The 22,782-nt window shown below is 40.1% G+C and overlaps 2 protein-coding genes across 4 annotated transcripts in view; one reads left to right on the top strand and one right to left on the bottom strand.

The window, feature by feature from the left end:
• Positions 1-22,782, top strand: part of LOC117984389 (ATP-binding cassette sub-family G member 1-like) — a 300,050-nt gene that overhangs the window by 28,234 nt on the left and 249,034 nt on the right. For 2 of the 3 annotated variants that reach the window (XM_034971016.2, XM_069500286.1), the window contains exons 4-11: positions 375-564; positions 1,016-1,161; positions 2,647-2,885; positions 3,319-3,557; positions 4,631-4,799; positions 6,687-6,943; positions 7,605-7,828; positions 8,585-11,831. In XM_034971016.2, coding sequence (XP_034826907.1) covers positions 375-564; positions 1,016-1,161; positions 2,647-2,885; positions 3,319-3,557; positions 4,631-4,799; positions 6,687-6,943; positions 7,605-7,828; positions 8,585-8,777 — 1,657 coding nt within the window. In that variant the 3' untranslated portion in view covers positions 8,778-11,831. Of the gene's footprint in view, positions 1-374; positions 565-1,015; positions 1,162-2,646; positions 2,886-3,318; positions 3,558-4,630; positions 4,800-6,686; positions 6,944-7,604; positions 7,829-8,584; positions 11,832-22,782 lie in introns of those variants that run through there. The other variant, XR_011237026.1, reaches the window with a different exon arrangement.
• Pgant2 (polypeptide N-acetylgalactosaminyltransferase 2) overlaps positions 12,266-22,782 on the bottom strand; it is an 87,576-nt gene continuing 77,059 nt past the window's right edge. Inside the window, exons 6-10 of the mRNA XM_034970802.2 lie at positions 18,377-18,490; positions 17,112-17,290; positions 16,289-16,495; positions 15,572-15,744; positions 12,266-15,120 (exon numbers count right to left, since the gene is read on the bottom strand). Of these exons, the coding sequence (XP_034826693.1) occupies positions 14,846-15,120; positions 15,572-15,744; positions 16,289-16,495; positions 17,112-17,290; positions 18,377-18,490 (948 nt within the window). The 3' untranslated portion in view covers positions 12,266-14,845. The remainder of the gene's footprint in view (positions 15,121-15,571; positions 15,745-16,288; positions 16,496-17,111; positions 17,291-18,376; positions 18,491-22,782) is intronic.

Genomic DNA, 22,782 nt, shown 5'->3' with positions numbered 1-22,782 from the left:
ATCAATAAAATGGATTCTACTGTCTGTCCGATGTTTTGGTTGGAGGTCTTGATCGCTACCCGCTATCCTATCCACTAAGTACCTAGTTTAAAAAAATCATTTACCGTAATGTTTTCGGGAAGTGGGAACCGATGTCTATTATCTGCCCTATTGCCCTCATTCACCGAATGTAATTATTCAGCTGCATTGCATGATACATGATCCATTACATGTTACATTGCACTAGTGTGTATGCGCCACATGTAACAGTTCGTATGTTAATATGTTGCGCGCACATTACGTACACTGATTTATGATCTTGCCTGGTGAGTGATGATAACACTTGATGAGATGGAGTCAGGTCATCGGGTGTAAGCCTTAAATTTTTTTTAAAGAGTAAACGGAGCGTCAGGCCTAATAACAACAAATGGAGTCCCAAGAGACCTGAAGCTGTTCAGGAAGCTGTCGCGGTACATCATGCAAGATGACCTTCTGCAGCCTCTCATCACGGTGCAGGAAGCGATGGCCATGGCGGCAGACCTCAAGCTGGGCAGTGAGATGAGTTTACGGAGGAAGAAAATTATCGTAAGTTCTGTATTTTATCAGTAAGAAGCAGGAGTCTCAGCTCTCAGGGTTAATAGCAACAAATGGAGTGCCGAAAGACCTGAAGTGGTTGTAAGAGAAAATAGGGAAAGTGACGACGAGCTTTTTGGCACAAAAATGAAGGTAACGATCTCATATTACGTAGGAGTAGTATAATAATTATTCCTTTCTGCATTGTTTTTGGTGATTTATAATGCTTTGGTCCTAGCGGGAGGCTTTAGCCTCTGCTAGCTGTCGCCCTGTAGGGAAAGTTGTACCGTCAAGCGAAAATAGCGTTCACTACAATGCCGCAGCATATTGTTATAAACCGATGTAACATGGGCCTAATCTTAACAGTCACATTTCCATGTAGACTTTTTCTGAGTTGTAACCATAAAATTAGTGTATAAAATATATTCAGTCATATTTTCAGTATGAATGTTTCTGATACTAGGTAGAGGAAATAATACAACTCCTTCGACTGGGCAAGGCGAGGAACACAGTGACCGAGCGGCTATCCGGCGGGGAACGGAAGCGGCTGTCAATTGCTCTGGAGCTCCTCAACAACCCACCAGTCATCTTCCTCGATGAACCTACCACGTGAGTGATCCGCCAGTTTACTATATATCCAACTCCTTCGACTAGGCAAGGCTAGGAAATTCAGTGAGCGAGCGGCTATCCGGCTGGGAAAGAAAGTGGCTGTCAATTGCTCTGGAGCTCTTCAACAACCCACCAGTCATCTTCCTCGATGAACCTACCACGTGAGTGATCCGCCAGTTTACTAGATATCCAACTCCTTCGACTAGGCAAGGCTAGGGAATACAGTGAGCGAGCAGCTATCCGGTGGAGAACGGAAGCGGCTGTAATTTGCTCTGGAGCTCCTTAATCTTCAATATACCACCAGTCATCTACCAGCTACCACGTGAGTAGTTCGTCAGTGAAATTTAATTGATCAACCCCTTTGGAATGATCCCCCATGTTATAGGTGCAGCTTGGAGTTTGATCTTGATTGCTCGAGCAATCAGAGTCAATAGAAACTGCTTAAACAGTCAAAAATCAAAACGATGGATCTGGAAAATTGAGATTTTGCATGAAGGTAGTAGTATCTTTATAAAGTAGACCCTCATTAAGAAACAATTTCCAGAAATCCCACCCAGCGAGACCGGAGCTCCGAGTTGATTAGTTTTTATTATGAATAGAGTGCTTAAGTTGTAGGATTTGAACTTGAACTATCTTTCAATAGGTAATTATTTCAATAGGTAAGTAATTATTATGCTCGTACATGATGGAAATAGCACATAAACGCAATAATATATTATTATGTGATAACTGCTAGAGCAAAATTATATCCGCCATAATTACACTGACAGGCGACGTAAGGACTACCATCATCATTATTATCATAATTTATTCATGATTGATTTCATAATTCTACTGTAAACTGTAAATAATAAACAAAAGGATTCAGTATTATATATTCTGTGGTTTAAGTGCTTGACAAATTAGTTATATTTAATTATAGACCAAAGTCTATAATTTTCAAGTTGTTATTAAGTTTTAATGTAAGATGGGCTTGCGCTTGCTTGACGACAATCACGCATAATACAGAGTAAGTATAGGTTGGAACGTCTTGCTTAAAAGTTCATACCTATTCACTCTTGTCTTGAAGGTATTTAGGTTATAAGTCATCAGCAGCATCATCAACCGATAGACGTCCACTGCTGAACATAGGTCTCTTATTGGGACTTCCACACGCCATGGTCTTGCGCCGCCTAAATCCAGCGGCTCCGTGCGACTCGTCTGATGTCGTCAATCCACCTAGTGGGGTGTCTTCCAACGCTGCGTCTTCCGGTGCGAGGTTATAGGTACGTGGTAGAAAACATAGATCCCGAAAGAGCATTCCACATTTTAGCGGTTCGTATCAGAAACGTTGGGCAAAAACTTTCGTTTGATTGGATTGGATGTGGTTAACCAAAGGATGCCAACTTTCATAGTTTCTCGTTATTCTAATCTGTGTTGATTGCACCCGCGTGCTCCATGGGCTAGATGCACCCTGGTGATGATAGCCTTTTATTTTTTTTCAAGTGGATTGGACGACGTGGCATCTTCAACATGCGTGTCTCTTCTCAAGCGCATGGCTCGTGGGGGTCGCACCGTCATATGCTCCCTCCACACCCCTTCCGCGCGCCTCTTCGCAGTCTTCGACCACGTGTATGTAGTGGCTGATGGAAAATGCGGGTACCAGGGCACGGCTGCTGGGGTTGTGCCTTTCCTGAAGGAACTGCAATTACCTTGCCCGAAAACTTATAACCCTGCTGATTTTGGTAAGATTGTTATAGATTTATAATAGCGTGAAATAATCACTATCCATATTTTTACTACCCATATTATTACTACCCATGTTATAAATGCGAAAGTGTGTTTGTTTGTTGGTTTGTCCATCAATCACGTTGCAACGGAGCAATGGATTGACGTGATTTTTTGCATGGATATAGTTTAAGACCTGGAGAGTGACATAGGCCCTTTACCTTTTATCCCATAAAATCAAAGAGTTCCCACGGGATTTTTGAAAACCTAAATCCACGCGTACGGCCAAACCTTCTCACTCTGAGAGGAGACCCGTGCTCTATAGTGAGCCGGCGATGGGTTTATCACAATGACCTACCCAATCACTCATATCTAACCACGTGGACTTAAAATAAGAGTATCTAGAGGTGAACTACACGCTGAGTAAAAAATTTTTTTTAATTCTTTCAGTTATAGAAGTATCAAGTGGCGAATACGGGTCTCACACAGAGCGCATGGTAGCCGCAGTTGACAACGGCAGGAGTCAGAAATGGAGGCAATACGCCAGCGAACATGTTTATGAGGAGATGGAGATAGAGCAACTGAACACGGGAGTGGTGGAGAAGCATAGTTACAAGTACGAGAGCACGCCGTGCCAGCAGTTCTGTGTATTGTTGAAGAGGATGCTGTTGCAGACTGTTAGAAATAGGGTACGTGTGAAGACAACATCAGTTCTAATTTCGTCGTCGTTGTTATCAACTACAGTTTAGAGAAATATTATTCACTCATCTGTGTTATCAACCGGTAGACGTCTACTGCAGGACACAGAGGTGTCTTGTAGGGACATCGCCATGGCCTTGCGGCGCTTTAATCCACCTGCAGGCTGCAACACGTTTGATGTCATCCACGTATTGAGAGGCTCTCCGATGTGAGGTCGCTATTCCAGCACCTTCCATACCGACACTCCGGTCACGCACTAACACACAGTTAGACACAAATTATGGTCAACAAGCTATAGTCATCTTTTTTTTTTAAATAGAGATAGCGAGCAAACGAGCAGGCGGGTCACCTGATGTCACCAGACCAACAAATTCCTAAAAGGCCGGCAACGCATCGGCGGTCACCAGAGGAACCGCCGATGCGTTGCCGGCCTTTTAGGAATTTGTTGGTCCGCCCCTTGAATGACCCCATGTTGTAATCTAGTGGGAACACCGCCGATGGGAGTTGGCTCCACAGTTTGCATGTGCGTGGAAAGAAGGATCTGGCACAGCGGACGGTCGAAGTGCACCAGACACCCAGGTGGTGAGGGTGAAATTCCTTACGGTGGCGCGCGGTGCGGTTGTATAAAAAGGAGGGTGAAATGAGGTCAAAAAGCTCTTTAGAGCACTCCCCATTATCTAGTAGAATAATTATTGATCTAATGTAAACTAGGTTGCAGTGGCAACACTTGATGTTACATTCTCTATGACTCTTAGTTATCATAACGTCTGTTTGTCTATTGGAAAAGGTCTACCAACGCTGAGTCTCACGGTGTGCCTTAAAAGCATCTAAGAAATGGCCATTTTCTTTGGATTTTGCAGACACCTTTTCATTTTCTGTAAATCTTACCCTCAAAATCTGATCGTACTTATGGTACTTCACTTGACTTGACTACATGCGTGTTGCGTGAATGTATAAAATAGTAGATTTTCAAATTTAGTATCATACCTACTTCCGATTCTGTTTTGTACGATACTTTAGCGTACTTGTTTAATAACTATGATTGAACAACTTTCTTTTTCAGGGCTACCTCTGGTTGCGAGTTTGCCTTCACTTATTCCTAGGAGCTATCGTAGGTGCCCTGTTCAGTAGCATGGGATATGACGCGTCCAAGACACTATTCAACTTCGGCTTCTGCTACGCTTGCATCATCGCCATGTTGTATACCACGATGATGCCTATATTATTAGCATGTAAGTGTCTTCGTTGATTCATTAGGTAATTTAATTCATTTGCTATTCATTAATTCTGAATCATCATCATCATCATGATCAACCCATCGCCGGCTCACTACAGAGCACGGGTCTCCTCTCAGAGTTAGAAGGGTTTGGCCATAGTCTACCACGCTGGCCATGTGCGGATTGGTAGACTTCACACACCTTTGAGAACATTATGGAGAACTCCCAGGCATGCAGGTTTTCTCACGATGTTTTCCTTCATCGTTAAAGCAAGTGATATTTAATTACTTAAAACGCACATAACTCCGAAAAGTTAGAGGTGCGTGCCCGGGATCGAACTCCCGACCTCCGATTAGAAGGCGGACGTACAAACCACTAGGCTATCACAGCTAATTCTGAATAAGCACATAATATTATGTTCATTCATTGTTATGGTTCCGTACTTCAAAAGGAACAAAGGAACCCTTGTCTTAACTTCGTTGTCTGTCCTCTGTCCGACTGTCGTGTCTGTCAAGAAAACCCATAGGATACTTTCCGTTGAGCTAGAATCATGAAACTCAGTAGGTAGGTAGGTCTTTCAGCACAATTAAAGGAAAAATTCGAACACCGTGAATTTGTGGTTACATCACAATATAGATTTTTTTTCATTATTTGCTGTTAGAACGGCAATAGAAATACCATACTCACTGAAAATTTTAACTCTTTACCTATAAATTGAAAAATCGTGCAAATAAACTGTTGATCATATTTGATCATATTTTAATTCAGTAAACTTATCGTTAAAACTAATTATATTTTGACAATGGCTGTTAATTAGTGCTATGCTCTCATAAGAATTATAGTCGCAGTTTTCCTCTACACTTAGGTCAAGGCTTTTAATTTGTACTTAGCAATTAATTATATTTGAAATCTTCCGCGAATAGTCTATTAAGTTTTCTAAGAATAAGAGTGACTCAGCACATCGACACCGGAATCGATATATTTAAATCTCAGTTTGGATATTTGGTTGTTGGGAGGCGTCAGTTAGTTAGCACTTTTATTATTATTTATACGTCAAGTAACACTGTAAGTTTTTTTGTTGGTACTATAGATCCGGAACAACCAAATACAATTCATCATAAACCAAGTCTATCAACTTGAGCTGAATAGCGAATAGATTCTAGGTCCTAGACATTATCTTAGAATATCTCTAGGAATAACTCTACGTCACGCGTCGTGATCCTGAGCCTCAATAGCTCAACCGGTAAAGGAGTGGACTGAAAACCGAAAGGTTGACGGTTCAAACCCCGCCCGTTGCACTATTTAATTGTCGTACCTACTCCTAGCAAAAGCCTGAAGCTTAGTTGGAGAGGAAAGGGGAATATTAGTCATTTAACATGGCTAATATTCTTTAAAAAAAAATATCTTTAGGAATAACTCACGTGTCGTGATCCTGACTTCGACCACTTCTATTTCGTATAAATTGGTTTTAGGTATGTGGAAGCTTAGTTAATAGCATGTGGTCGGCTCCCATATCTTTCGAATACGTTTCGACTAAGAATACAATTTTCGACTAAGTAGACTGAAACTGAGGGCTTGACGTATTGTCTGAGGCACGGAGGGAAGAAAAGGCCAAATTCAGACTTTCAATCTCAGTCACTCATCCAGTTACCTAACTGACATAGGTACCGTTGTTTAACCGGCACAAAATGATATGCGTTCATCTAAAGCATACGACTGGACGACGACATTTTTGAAGACAGTTCACAGAGGTCATAGTTTTTTTTAAAGAATACTAATCATATTTGTCATGTGCTAGGACTCTAGGAGTGGATACGACAATAGTGCTACGGGTGGGATTTGAACCGCCGACCTTTCGGATTTCAGTCCACTCCTTACCTGTTGAGCTATCGATTATTTCAGATCCATCAGAAGTGCTGCTAGTCAAGCGTGAATACTTCAACCGATGGTACGGCCTGAAGCCGTACTACGCTGCCCTGGTCGTCTCCCGCACTCCTGCAACCATCTTCTTCTGCCTCATCTACGTGGTGATAGTGTACCCCCTCACAGCGCAGCCCATGGAACTGTCGAGGATACTGATGTTCATATCCATCTGCGTCTTGACTGCCTTGATCTCTGAGTCTCTGGGGACGCTCATCTCTTCAACTTTAAGCGTAGTCGTAAGTATCCAGAATGTTATACTGATGTTGGTAACGCTTCTGCGTCCAGTGTGTGATTGCCATTTCACAGTCTTCTTTGCAACATATCTGCTTCATCCAAAACTGCTAGCTGACTCTCTTCAACTTTATCTACAGCTGGTACGTGGTACTTATGATCAAGGCTCGTTGTACTTGGAACCATAGCTTTACCTAAGCTATGGTTCCAACTTCCAAGTACAACGAGCCCTGATCTTAGAAAAACACTAATCATCACTTTTGCTATCACAATCTTAGTAAAAATTTATATTGTACTAAACGTATTTGTACGAATTCACGGGCATGATGCCCGTGAATTCGTCCGTGTGGATTTAGGTTTTAAAAAACCCGTGGGAACTCTTTAATTTTCCGGGATAAAAAGTAGTCTATGCCCTTCCCTGGATGTAAGCTAACTCTGTACCAAATTTCATCAAAACCGATTAAACTGTTGGGCCGTGAAAAGCTAGCAGACAGACAGACCGACACACTTTCGCATTTATAATACTAGTATGGAAGTATGGATAACTGTTTTAAATACTGAATAACGATGATTTTAGCGTGTGTTGGCCTTAATTTTTTTTACAAAAACCTGTCCGGGTTTTATTGAAGATCATTCTAAAGATTGTTTTTATTTTATAATTTTCAGAACTCCATGTTCGTCGGACCAGTAGTCTCCGTCCCACTGATGTTACTAGCTGTATACGGCATCGGCAGCGGTGATGAGGCTCCCCCCATCATCTGGAGGCTAGCGAGGGCCTGCTCCTTCATGAGATACGCCCTTGAAGGCCTGGTGGTGGCAGTGTACGGTCCTCCTAGAGACGACCTCATATGCCCCAGTGAAGTCGAGTATTGCGAATATAAGAATCCTAGGTGAGTTCGTTAAGATGAATCAGTACCCTTATTATAAATGCGAATACGGAATACGGAACAACCTAATTATAATTATGGAAGAATAATCACTTATACCGACCGATCGTATAATTTTCACTTGCAATGTGTCAAGACTAAAGACTATAAATAAGGTGTTTCCCCGGCACCGGTTCTGATAAGCTAGTGGATAAGCTTTAAAGGCACCATGTAAACCAGCTTGAAATCAAGGTGTGGAATAATCAGTACCCCTATTATAAATGCGAAAGTGTGTTGGTTTGTTGGTTTGTCCTTTAATCACGTCGCAACGGTGCAACGGATTGACGTGATTTTTTGCATGGGTATAGATAAAGACCCGGAGAGTGACATAGGCTACTTTTTATCCCGGAAAATTTTGGTGGTTTCACTTCATTTTCAGTTTAAAAACCGCTCGAAAATATTTTAATTTAATTTGTAATAGGTAATATAATAATATTCTATTTAATTTTTTAATTTTTAAAAAGGGATAGACAAATATATTAAAAAAAACTTAAATGTAAATTAAAAGGCAAATAAAACAACATTAAATTAAATCTATTTGACCAAGGTAGCTGCCAGCTCTCGGGTTCCCGGTTGACTTGATAACCCTTTTCGAAATTTCCTCAAAAAGAACTCGAGCCCTCGGGCCCCACGGCCCCTAGGTCTCCACACCAAAAGGCGCGAATATGAAGCTCCTATCAAGGTTATAATTTATTTTAAAATTTCATTTGTTTTTTGCAGATACTTCATTAAAATGATGGGAATGTCAGGAGTTTCCTTCTGGGTGGACTTTGGAGTGCTGATCGCGACTCTCTTTGCCCTGAATCTCGGCGCTTACTACCTTTTGAGGCAAAGGCTGTCTCCCAACTACGCTTTTCGAGCCATTAAGTATATCGGGAGCTTTATTAAGACTAAAATGAGTCTTACGATGTAGTAGAAAAAAATTCAGGCCTTACTGTAACTTTTATGATTAAAATAATTTTTTTGCAAATCGGTCCAGAAACCTGGAAAAAATCGATGTACATACATAAAAAACGTCGAAAAAAGAAACGGGCCGAAGAACCACCTCCTTTTTGGAAGTCGGTTAAAAAGAAGACTTTCGTGGAAACGACAGCTGATGCGCGTGACGTACCTACGCGCTACGTGGCGTACGCTTATACGCGGAAATTCCGCAATACCAGGCAATTTATTATGGATCAATCTGAAAAGCGGAGCAACCTAGAGCAATTATTTTGCATAGCATTGCTGAAAATTTTAAGTATTGCTGGATATAGCCTAAATTGCTTCATGTGGTCGTGACGTCCTAATTGACAAAATTGCATAGAATTGCGGAATTTCAATTGCCCGTGTAAGCTTACTCGTGTAAGCGTACCTACCTTTAGTTTGCTTAAAAAATAAACAAATCGCTGGGGTTTTAGGAGGAATCATGATTTTGAAGCTACTTGTTTACATTTAAAATAAACTGAGAAAAACTAAAGTATACCTACTAAACAATATTATGAAAATGCATGGCGCTGCTTCCGAACCTCTGTACGTACCTACTAAGTATATTTAATTTTAAAAAGTAAGCCTAAGTAAGTACAAAAGAAAGCTCCTTCATTTTGTAATGAGCAACAGTGATAATTATTATTTTCATACTTTTTACAAAAGATAATTGTGATAACTAGCAATTTATAGATAAGTTTCACGCTGTTGACATTAAATTAAAATAAACTGCTAATAAAGTTAAGCCAGCTCAAAAAAACCGGCCAAGTGCGAGTCAGGCTCGCGCAATAAGGGTTCCGTACTACAGTCGTATTTTTTCGACATTTTGCACGATAATTAAAAAACTATGATGCATAAAAATAAATAAAAATCTGTTTTAGAATGACAGACAGACAGACAACAAAGTGATCCTATAAGAGTTCCGTTTTTCCTTTTGAGGTACGGAACCCTAAAAACCGGACGGACTTCCACACAAAGGGTCCCGTACCATCCTGCAGGATATTTTAAAACTTATTTGATAACTTACTAACTTTTCGGAGTTATGTGCGTTTTTAAATAATTAAAATATCACTTGCTTTAACGGTGAAGGAAAACATCGTGAGGAAACCTGTATGCCTGAGAGTTCTCCATAATGTTCTCAAAGGTGTGTGAAGTCTGCCAATCCGTACTTGGCCAGCGTGGTAGACTATGGCCAAAACCCTTCTCACTCTGAGAGGAGACCTGTGCTCTGTAGTGAGCCGGTGATGGGTTGATCATAATAATAATAAAAATGTTCCACATTGCTAGTTAATGGTAACATTGCCATCTGTATGTGGTTTAGTAAAGTAATTTTTTCGTGAACACATTTTTTTGGTATGATGTAACCACAAAGTCACGGATTTCATAGTTTTTCGTCACACATTTTGTTATTCATAAAATAAAGCAGGTCTGGCTCTATGGTCTGGATAACAAAATGTGTGGAAAGAGGAATGTTTGTACGTACCTTTAGCGTTCGCCTATTTGCTAGCTTGAGCCAGGGGGCAAAGTTAAAAGATACAGATGGACAGACGGATAGACAGACAGACGACGAAGTGATCCTATAAGGACTTCTTTTTTGCTTTTGAGGTACGGAACCCTAAAAAAATGCAAATAGGTACTATACACCCGGACCCCTTGATGTTTGGTACCCATTTTTTGAATGGTCTAACTTTATTGAATGCTAGTTTAGATCTCGTAATTTACCTATCTAAAATCGGTTAAGATCAAAACTACATAAGTATTTGCTTAAACATATAAATTGAGTATATTACTATCTGATAAAAATTAAAATACATAGTAGAATGTGGTGCCGCATATACTGACACTGCATTATATCTAAATTATTAAATTAAGATAGGTTATTTATTCAAAGTTACGTTACGTTTTCGCAATTTACCTACAAAATAAATTAGTGTTCTATATTATTTAATAAAATTTAATAAGTATGTAAGTTAAATAATTGAATAAATTATACAAACTACTTCGATATTATAATATAGGAAGGCCGCGATTACACCTGTAAGTTTTATTCATGTATGTAGCTTACGCAATTAATTGATAACAAATTTACTAATTTATATGTAAGTTGTACATCTACTTGTAAGAGTGTTTACACTGGTAAGTTCTTGTTAATCATGTAAGCTACTTACGTGGGTAAAAATTAAAGGTTTATTCCACCTTCCTTAATAAGACGTCCTAAATGTTATAGTTACCGTCAAACTTTGCCACTCAATGATATTTTGCCAAAGAGCAATTTATAAGAAAATTCGCGAAGTAGGTATGTAATTTTTTTTGATAAATTACTTAACATTTAAACCAAAATTTATTCGATTTTGATGGCGGGCAAAGTAATCCGGACTTTTAGCCAACATTGCCCACATCGTTTTTCATCCAAATATAACTCTTAAAAATATGTGGAAAATACCATTAAAAAAATACATAGTGAATTTGCTTATAAATTGCTTTTTGGACAAAGTATCATTGAATTTGACGGTAACTACTGATACCATTCAGGACGTCTTATAAGGTGGAATAAGATTATTACACGTCTATCCGCGGCCTAAGGCGCCGTCCTATTGTCATCGCTCGTGATGATGCGTGCGTCCGACGAACATGATCCGCGCGTCCCGTGCGTTCAAACAAACTGTGTTCTACTGAATGTCCTATTGAAGATCGCACGATCATGCGATGCGTTCATATTGTCTCTTCATCGCACGATGAAATCACATCGCATCATCGCGCGAGCTATGACAAGAGGACGGCGGTGTCGGCTGGTTCCTCGGTTCTGGATTGGGCTTAGGATCGAGACTGGAACCACCGATATCATCATTCATATAGAATGATAGATACTTTAAATGACTGCGCCTATTTAATTCAGTTACAATTAAATTGTAAGTTACGTTTGTAAATTGTAAAATATCCTAAATGGTGTTAAGACTGGTATTTTTTATAAGTGGTGTATATTAAATTAATTTTTTAAATTCTTTTCCTTCTTTCATTTTGCATCCCTTTGGTAATTTTTCATAATATTTTTTAAAATAATCTGAAAGCGGTGATAGCCTAGTAGTTAAAACGTCGGCCCCCTGTTCGGGGGCGTCCAGGATTCGGAGTTTTCAGATATCACTTGCTTTAACGATGAAGGTAAACATCGTGTGGATACCAGTATGCCGGAGAGTTCTCCATAATGTTCTCAAAGATGTTGTAAGTCTGCCAATCCGCACTTGGCCAGCGTGGTAGACTAGGGCCAAGCACTTTTCATTCTGAGAGGAGATCCGCGCTCAGTAGTGATCTGGCCATGGGTTGATGATAATGATAATTTGAAATCTAAAAATGTTAGAGAAATGTTTGAGACCTTAAAATATATTTTTGAAAGTTTAATTAGTGGAGGAAAGGGAAAATTACACAAAAAAATCATTGGTTCAAATTTCATTTATTTACCAATAGGTACAATTGTCTCTTACTAAAACGAAATCACCATGCATACCCCTTTTCCATTCAAACATAAACTCTTACTCATAATCATAAAGGTATATGACTAGGACAGTCAAATTACAAAATTTTGCTTTTTAAAATTAATAAGGACGTATAGCTCTTCACGTGATTTCAGATCTAGTCGTGCTATTAAAAAATGTATAGAAGCATGTATTTCCTTTTTAACCGACTTCTAAAAAGGAGGTGGTTCTCAACTCAGCCCGTTTTTATTTCGACTTTTTTGTCTTCTATTTTTTGAATTATTTTTTTTGCATATACTAATATATGCGTAGGTTATTGATACTGAAAAACTATAAAACAGTATTAAACGTGCAGGTGGCTTTGAGTATATTTCTAAAAATTAAAATATTTTTCTAGTTTTTTATAGCTAAATAAAATAGGATCAAGTTTTACAATCATAATAATTAATTTATGTAAGTAGGTACCAATTTTTTTCTATAAAAATTGCAACAGCTAATTGCATACAGAATGACTTATTTTTCTGTTTATTTGATAGAACATTTTTAAGTTGGACACAATTTAAGTAGTTACTTAGTACATTATTATTCTTTATACTTAATTTGATAACATTAACTTATACCTACATAGGTGCGTAATTTATTTACAATCACTGGGTAATTTTTAAATCATTCAACAAAATGAATGGAATGTCAGTTTATTAAAATTAATAATTTCTTAGAATAAAAAAAAATCAAATAAAACAGTCGTTGCAATAAAAATTAAAAGGATAACAAAAATAATCAGCAATTTACTTACAATATAAAAAATAACAATTTAAGTAACTAAAGGATATTTAGTAAACTAAGGATTTTTTTGTTCGAATTTTCAGAAAGATTCTTCAGGCGCGTTGGTCAATTTTGGTATAGGTATCGTAAGCGACATGCTAATTTTATTAGCTTTTAAAATTTCTTCCTTAACGTAATCTATTAAGGTTCGATTTTTAATGGCATCGTCAAGTATGAAGTATTCCTTCATAGGTTTCACTTCTATCTGTACCTAGGTATCTAGTCTCCACTGACTTTCAATTTTTTTATGAAATTCTGTACTTAACGGATGTCATTTAATGTATTGTAATGAAATATTTGTATTTTTAAATTAATTGCATGTTAGCTTTATCTGATTAGGTATTTGATTTCTTATTTACATTAATTCCTCATTCCACGTCCCCGGCACTTAACTTAAAAAACTTAATTATGTACACTATGGTAACAATTTTTTATGATTTGATAAGTATAAGTCTCGCAAATTGCTATGGCGCTGGAACCATGTCTCATCGAAATGACGTCATTTTGACGTCATTTGACATTTAAGTAAAAATATACCATCAGCTCGAAACTTCAGTCTAGTACTGACGTCACTAAAATGGCGGCCACGCGCATTAGCAACTTGCGGGACATATAATTAACTCATTTTACATTATATGCCTATTTTATTTTAAATGGTGTTAATGTACTTATATACAAATGCGCAGAGCTTTATATTTGATATACATAATTATAAGATATTATATTGTAATAGTCAAATGAAATAGCAAAAAAATGAATAAATAAATAGCTTTACCTATTCTATTTTACTTATTCTAAAACAAGAACAAGTCAATAATTAAAATGCTTTTTAAGCGTACCTACTTAAAACTACAGGATTGATGCAAAGGATAAACTAAATAATAAATTGATGTAGATTGATGAATAAAATAAACTTAGGTAGATACAGGTATTTTACAAAATGTATTAAAAAAAACTTAAAATCTAAACGTATTGTAAATTAAACCCTATTTTGTATACATTCATGGAATGTTTGTTTTGAGTAGGAAATTTTTATAATCTCTGTAAGTACCTATTTTGTTCATAATAATATTCAATAGGTTACGTCTGTTAGATAGGTAACTTTTTATATAAAAAAGTGATTCCTAAGTAAAAATTTATATTTATCAATAAGTGATTATAAGCTCTCAAATCTTGATTGATTTAATAAACCTAGTGTTAAGATATTCGAGTTATTTAGATTCGTGAAAATAACATTTTCTAGGCATGTGTATATTAACTCTAGAAATCCTTATTTATCCAATTTACCGACACTGTCGTAACTTCCTCTTTTTCAACACTTTTTAAGATAGATAACAGGTTCATTCAACATGATATAATGAAACATATACACTTACTTATGTTTCAAAATTGAATAGGCATCAAAATTGAATTTAAAAAAAAAAAAAAAAAAAAATAGAATAGAATAGAATAGGCATAGTCTTTTCTTTAAAGTATTTCCTGTCATTTATAAAGTATGTGAAGATAGAGGGAAAGACGTCGAATGTCAGCGAACGAAGGAACAACCCTAGAACGACTTCAACTCAACCTTTATGTTAAAGAAAGACGGAAACTTTCCCATTTTCAATTTTCATTGATTTGTTTTCACTTGATGTCCGAAACCCTGTCATCGAGCTATCAACTCTCGAACTTCTCTCAAAGTGTAAAAAGCGTAAACAAAAATATTTTTACACATGGCTCAAACTTAGAATGTAAACTGTTGACTCAACTTTTCATCGTCACACTGTTCCAAGTACAACGCAGGCCGATTCGAGTCCAGACAAGCATTTAGTTTTGCGTGCCGAATAAGAAGACCCTTCCGTCTCCAGAGTTGAGCATCATCTGAGGGGTCACAGGCAACTAGAACTGCTGTGACGCGGTCGTCGGGTGACAGAGAGACGCAGAGGCTGTGGTGTCGTATTAGTCCGTTGTCGAAACGCCACTCTTGATTGCCCCCTGTGTTGTGACAGGGGTACATACCTGGAAGGAGAAAAATAAATAAGCTTTAGGTGTTCCAATTTTGCTTGCAAAATACAGAATGTCGCCTATTATTAGTCTTCTATCAGATATACCAATGTCCTCAGAAACTGCATAATCTTGTAACTGTTTCACCGTCTCACGACAAAACAGTGCTGGGACCGCATCCATTGGAGGCAAACACAATAGATCGGAGACGGTCGCAATGATACAGGGATGCAAGAACCTGCATAGCCCCAAAGTATAAGAAGAAGAAGAAGGAGAAGAAGAAGTTGGCATCCCTATGTGGTTGACATCAAATACACTCGCAGGACACATGAGGGTTTAGTAAATGTCCAACTTCCTAGCCACGGTCTGCTACTAAGAATTTCTTGACAATTCTTCAATGTTGTTTTTGGCCCGATTTGAAAATCGCAGGAGACCACAAAACCAACGACGCAACCTTGTTACTTACCAACAGTTCCATCAACCAGGTGGCCCATAGTGTCCAAGCACCTGGCCCCTTGTCTGACGGAGTAAGAGGCACCTCCCATGGAAGGTACTTGCAGTTCAGGGTACACGTGCTCCAGGTACCATTTGAACGGCTTGCAGTGGAGCTTGTCGCGGATTGCGACGCGCTCTGATATGCTGGAAAAGAGGAATTTCTTTTAGCATTACTTTTTTAACTATATGGGCTTGAAAGAATCAACGCGCTGGACACGTTCGTGTCCGAAAATTTCATGAATTCGCTTTTAGCCCACGTCTTCATCCGCGTGGAATTAGGTTTTTAAAAATCCCGTGGAAACTCTTTGATTTTCCGGGATAAAAAGTAGCCTATGTCACTCCCCAGGTCTTTGGGTACCTATACTCATACAAAAAATCACGTGAATCCGTTGCATCGTTGCCACGTGATTGTAGGACAAACCAACGAACCAATAAACCAACAAACAAACACACTTTCGCATTTATAATAACTAATAAGGGTACTGATGCGAGACAAGGAGTTGGTATTTACAGCTACCCGACCTATCTATCAATTTCAAAAATTGGTTCCCTAGGGCTCCTAAGCACTTGACGGCTCTTCTAAGCATATTTCCGCCCGGGAAGGTGTACGGGTGCCGTTTGCTGAACCTGGCCTACTCGCAAACAGGGCACGATTTATACTACTACTCCTGTTAAGTATGAAACTTACTCTCCATACTCGACCTGCTTGGCAAGAGGTTGTGACCGGTAGTACAGCTCCTTGTAGTCGTCCATCCACACCTCCGCAGCCCGCCTGGTGTTCCTCGCGAACACTGCGCCGGAGCCGCCGGGGAAGGTGTACGGGTGTCGTTTACGGAATACGTGGCCTACTCGAGAACAAGGCACGATTTCCAGAGATCCGCCACATTGCCATACCCTGAAATTTGGCAAAAAAATATTCATGAAATTGTGCTGGAAAAAAAAAAATTCTCGTCAGGAAAAAACTCCGACCTTGAACGTGCGCAGTTCTATTTTAATTTTTAACAGATTTGACTAATTTGACGCTTATTTTTGATTACCCCCTGCTCTAGTCTAGCTGTTGCGATCTAGTCTAGCCCTGCTATGATCGGCCCACCTACCCAGCGGGGTCTTTGTTAATAATGACACGCTGGGCTGGGATAGGATGATACAGCGTGGGACGACCTCCTATGTAGTTGTTGAACCGATGACCTTTAAAAAATGGCGTTAAGCGGGCGGATGAGGACTTGACGTCACCTTATAAGCGCAAGACGTGAGACAAACACAACCCTAAGTAAGTAGGGTCAATTCAAGGACCGTGCCGTCTTTACGGCAAACGGATGAATACCATCCTCAGGGGCAAAATCGTCCCGATTGGATTTCCCCACCTACCGTGAAGGAGGTGTGAGAGGACCTGCGCTCTGGATGAGAAAGACGGAGGACCGTGTGTGTTGTCGCGCTCTCCACTAGGAATATATCCAGCAGTAGACGCATTGGCAGAATGCTAAAAGAAACATGACCTGGCTAATCCTTACCTAAAAGATATTTCCAGGTTCTCTCCCCCCCAGACATCCATCTTCATGTCGTATTTGCCGAGCTTGTTGAAGTAGGCGCGGTTGATGCTGAACAGTCCTCCAGCTATCATCGGCGTCCTGATCACTTGCGAGGGATCGCTGAGACGAGCACTGCGTTCTGCATGTGATAGGTATTCCCACTGAAATGAAGGATATCTTCTATGAGTTTATACCGTAAGATGTCCCTCTATCCTTAGGTAAAAACCTGACTGACTAATCTATCAACGCACTGCTCAAACTACTGAACGGATCGGGCTTAAATTTGGCATGCAGGTAGCTATTATGACGTAGGCATAAGCTAAGAAAGGGTTTTATGAAATTCAACCTCTAAGGGCGTAAAATAGGGGCTTAAAATTCATGTAGTCTAAGAGTACGAAGTCGCGGGCATAAGCTCGTATCATATAAAATTCAAAGTTCTGACTGACTGACTGACTGACTTATAATGTATCAATGCACAGCCTAAACCGCTGGTCCTCGAGACATGAAATTTGGAGATTTTGAGGGTGTATTCTTGGCAAAGAGTAGGTATCCACTAAGAAAGAATTTTTCGAAATTACACCCCTAAGTGGTTAAATGGGGGGGTTGAAATTTATGTAGTCCATGCGGGCGAAGTCGCGAGCATTTTATGCTAGTAGTAGATAATTTTAATACAATGCATCATCTGGTCGAGAGTTTTTTGCTACGGCCTTGCTCACAACTGCTCATCTTCTATGGTTTATGGTCACTACAAAAGTCAAAAAGATTCCATAAATACCACGGTCGCGTCATTGGTCGGTATCACAGGTCAGTATCGTAATTATTTTTGTTAATTGCTACAAAAATATAAAGAGCGCAGTTTAAAAATAAATAGGTTTGAACTAAAATTTAATTGAGGTGTTTTTGTAAACACAAACTGGTGTTTGGGCTAGACGATTATCTTCGATGAGCTTTTGATTATGAAAAGTAATTGGTTAAAAATAATTTGCGAAGAACACTTATGTTCCCCAATTTCCAGGCTATTTGTAGCACAAATCTATATTTATTTTAAGCTGGACCAAGACTTCATTAGGTGCATGTAAATAATTAATAGGTAGGTACATTCCAAGAGTCCAGTTTGTAGGGCATTGCTGAGCAAAAAATAGATTTACTCACCGCGGTAATGTGATCTAAAAGTCTAGGACATTGAAGTAAGTAGTACATAAAAATAAATTCGGTCAATAATCGAGGCGATTCGAGAGGCGGCTCACCTTGAACACGAGGTTCCAGTCGAAGCCGCCGCGCAGGTCGGCCGAGGCACCGATGTACTGGAAAGTGTCCATACTGATGACGTCGATGACTGGGCACACTACCCTGGTTGGGTCCTGGAAGAAAGGATAATAATTCTTGTTGAATCCATAACTCATAAGTAAAAGAAAGCGAGGTGGTTAAAACATTGTCCATTGTTCGAAGACTTCGGGGCACCCTTTTCAGAGTAACGTATGTGCGTTTTAAGAAATTACATGACTTGAAGGTGCATGGCCGAGAGCTCTCCTAAGTCCTGCTAAGCTGGCCTAAGTCTTTCGCATTTCGAGTGGAGACCCGTTCTCAGTAGTGAATTATGATGATCATGATGATGACTTAAATAGGATTATAGTGGTGTAGTATATTGGAATATGCTGGTTGACCCAAGGTGGTAATGAATGGGCAATTGATTGGAGACACGAACCGTCGTGTCTCCAATCAGTTGCCCATTCATTACCATCTCAACGTGCAGATACTTTAAATGGTTCAAAGTGATGGACGATGGTAAGGAAAACAATTTTTTTGGTATATAACTGTCATTAATTCGTAGACGAATAAAAGCAGTAAATTATGCCAGACAGTAATATCAGATCAGTATACTTGTTATTGGCCGTAATGTTATCCGAGTGTCTCACGCATTGAGTTTTACACTATAGAGATGCAAATCTCATACATCAATAGGCTTCGCATCCGATAATAAAGCCAAACCTACACCTGCGCACGCACACGAACGTAATGTGGACGTGTCCACGAGTAGCTTGTGAGCGGTTCGCGTCATACTTATTAGATTAGGTTCTTAAGTATCTATTTATGAATGTGAGATTAGGTGTATATGATTGGATAGTAGGTAATTAATAATTAGATAAGGCTCATAGGCTTTTTAAAATTTATGCGAATTTTAAATGTCACATAAGATACCTATAAGATATTTTTTAAGATATAATATTAGGTATGTTATATAATAATCCTGTTAGGCTAGACGTAAATGTTGAAAATAAATAAATAAATAAATATCGTCCAAGTTACTAGTACAAGTTATAAGTACCAACATACTATACGCGTTCGCGATATGCACGTGTGCACAGAGACAGTATGTTCGTTGCGCGTTGTGTGCACGACTCGTGTGGGGGTGTAGAACTGTAGATCCACCTTAAGATAGAATAGACAGTGCCCTTGTACTCGCAGTTTGCATACACACTTTCACACTATAGTATATCCCACGTAGATGGCTAGTGCCAGTTGTGCTAATCGAGCCGCAGGAGGGCAAATACAGATAACATATACCAAACAGATTAAGGCAATTGAGGGACATTACTACCTCTAGTAATATAACAACTCTCTGGTCTCACGTATCTGTATAAGGTTGCCGACAGGTTGTTCCACAGTCGACAAGTACGTGCACCACTGGGAATATGAATCATCCACGATCCTTATAGGACACAATTGGAAATGTCTCGGACCTTCAATATTTATCTTTTAATATTGTTTTTTTTTTTTAATCTTCTTCTGGCTTTACACAGATTAGCCAATGTCAGGTTTTTTAATATTGTTTTACATTTACTGAAAGTTAAGTTGAATACGTCTATTTTTTATACGATGACAAGTTTGCTCTTGACGGCAGATGGCAATTCCACTGGTAATGAGATGGTAATAAGTATAAATTCAAGCCTAATCAGTTTAGACAAAAGTACAAAGATACTAACCATCACTACTAAGATACAGATAGATTATAAGCTACTTTTATTCCGGTAAATCAAGGAGTTGCTACAGATTTTTTTTAAACCTAAATCTCGTGGATGATCTAGCGGCTACGGGCTATCATCCAGTAGGCACACAAAGTTCGAAGCGGGAACGAGGCACAAAGTTCGAAGAACCGATAGACATTGGGTTCCCAAGGTGCTAGAACGGCAACCTCGCATCGGAAAACGCAGTGACTGCAGACCCCATACTAGGTGGACAGCTGGATGATAGATAAAACGAGTCACAGGGAGCCACTGGATTCAGGTGGCGCAAGATCACGGCATGAAAGTTCCTATAAGATACTTATGTCCAGTTGTGGGCTTCTATCGGTTGACAATGACGACGAAGAATTGCTCTTACATAGACAAATACGGATTGGGTTTTGTTTTAAGCGCCATCCAAACCTACGCGACCGAAGCGACTACAAACCAGGAAAATCAGCTGCGCGGTAGCATATTTATTGGCACCATTCACACCTACGCGACTACTAGGTGTGCACGGACCTACAGATTTGCGTCATGGACGCTCCTTCCGCACCGCGTCCCACATCCCGCGTTCCGGACGCTCCTTCCGCACCGCGTCCCACATCCCGCGTTCCGGACGCTCCTTCCGCACCGCGTCCCACATCCCGCGTTCCGGACGCTCCTTCCGCACCGCGTCCCACATCCCGCGTTCCGGACGCTCCTTCCGCACCGCGTCCCACATCCCGCATTCCGGACGCTCCTTCCGCACCGCGTCCCACATCCCGCGTTCCGGACGCTCCTTCCGCACCACGTCCCACATCCCGCGTTCCGGACGCTCCTTCCGCACCGCGTCCCACATCCCGCGTTCCGGACGCTCCTTCCGCACCGCGTCCCACATCCCGCGTTCCGGACGCTCCTTCCGCACCGCGTCCCACATCCCGCGTTCATGACGCGCAGGTGTAGCCGTAGCTTTATACTTTTAGAGATGAAATTTAATGAATTCAATGATTTATTTAATGGTTTATTTGCATAGTAATTAAGTAGCGTGACAGCTATTTTGAGTTAATAGTATTAATTTTGAATTAATTAAGCCTTGACCGATACATTTTGGACCTCGATTATAAAGATATTGGACCTTTGACTGTTCTGGGTGTCAATTTGTGAAAGTTGAAGGTCAATCACATGCAATTGGTTCAAGAATCACTGAAGAACTGAACTCGACCTGAGTAGCGCAGGTGGGAGGCTTCAATCGTTGCTAATTACCACCCTACCGGCAAAGCAGGACCGCCAAGCGATTTTAGCGTTCCGATGCGATGCCGCGTAGAAACTGATTGTGGTATGACACCCCCCCCCCCCCCCCCCCTCCCCCTGCCTACCACACCTCTTCCAAGTTACTTTGTTAAAATATGTGTAATTCTGGTTGAACTTTTTATTTTATTTTTATTTCACAGACAGGTCGAGACTCGAGTTGGCAATCGGAGAGGGAACGTCCCGCACATCCGCACAGCCCCCGCCCTAACCCGGTGCGGGCGAGCGCGGGTGACGTACGGGTGACCTCATAACCCGATTGCCATCTCAATCTGTCGCGTACTATACCTATGCGTGAAACCGTAGAAAATAGTGTTTGAAGGTTTCCAACTTTCTTTAAGGCGGGAACAACCTATAACAATTGATTTTCCAATTGAAAGGCAGCTCCACGGGCAAGGTTAGCAGCCGTCAATCAGGCAGAAGACGTCTTTTGTGAATGTTGTGTCAAGGCCACGCGTGCGCGAATGTCACGTCGAACCGGATCTGACGGTACAAGAGACGGCCGGTATATTTGACGTGAGTTTGCTACAAGTGAAAATGTGTACCTACCTATAGTCCGCGACAGGTAGAGATGGTAATCGGGGTATGAGGCGGGGGTACGCCTCACACGCCCGCACTCCCCCGCACCGGGTTAGCGCCGGGGCTGTGCATATATGCGGGGCGTTCTCTTCCCGATTGCCATCTCGACCTGTCGCGTACTATATTACGCGTACAATCTGAGAAAGGACTAGTCATAATAATAATACCTAATAAATCTTTTTTATTCAAGTAAACTTTCACAAGTGCTTTCGAATACTTGCTCTATGTGTCAACTGGCAGTCAAAAGTACGGTTTAGTACGGTAAATCTGACTCGAAATGACAGTTTGACATGTATATTGTAGAGCAAATATGGCGAGTTCTTACCTACTCCTTTCTCAGATTGTACGATTAATCTGTACTAACTATACGAACTTAATATGTCGCATACTGAAGTTCTGTGTGAGTGAAAAAAAGAGAGAAGCAACTTCTAGGTACTACTAGGCTATTAAGTACATTTTTCATGTACCTAAATATATAAAAGAAAAAGGTAACTGACTGACTGACTGATCTATCAACGCACAGCTTAAGCTACTGGACGGATCGGGCTGAAAGGCATGCAAATAGCTATAAAGACGTAGGCATCCGCTAAGAAAGGATTTTTAAAATTCAACCTCTAAGTGGGTGAAATAGGGGTTTGAAATTTGCGTAGTCCATGCGGACGAAGTCGCGAGCTTGAGTTAGTTTTACATATATCTCGTGTGGTTTTACTATATGAAATGTTACAAGTTACTACCGTCTCTTCGTCTAGCACAGTGACACAGTTATACAACGTGTCAGTGAC

The sequence above is a fragment of the Maniola hyperantus genome, chromosome 8, assembly GCF_902806685.2.
Source record: "Maniola hyperantus chromosome 8, iAphHyp1.2, whole genome shotgun sequence".
NCBI classification, from domain to species: Eukaryota; Metazoa; Arthropoda; class Insecta; order Lepidoptera; family Nymphalidae; genus Maniola; species Maniola hyperantus.
The sequence above is the reverse complement of the archived record's forward strand: the minus strand, read 5'-3'. Positions and strand labels throughout refer to the sequence as shown.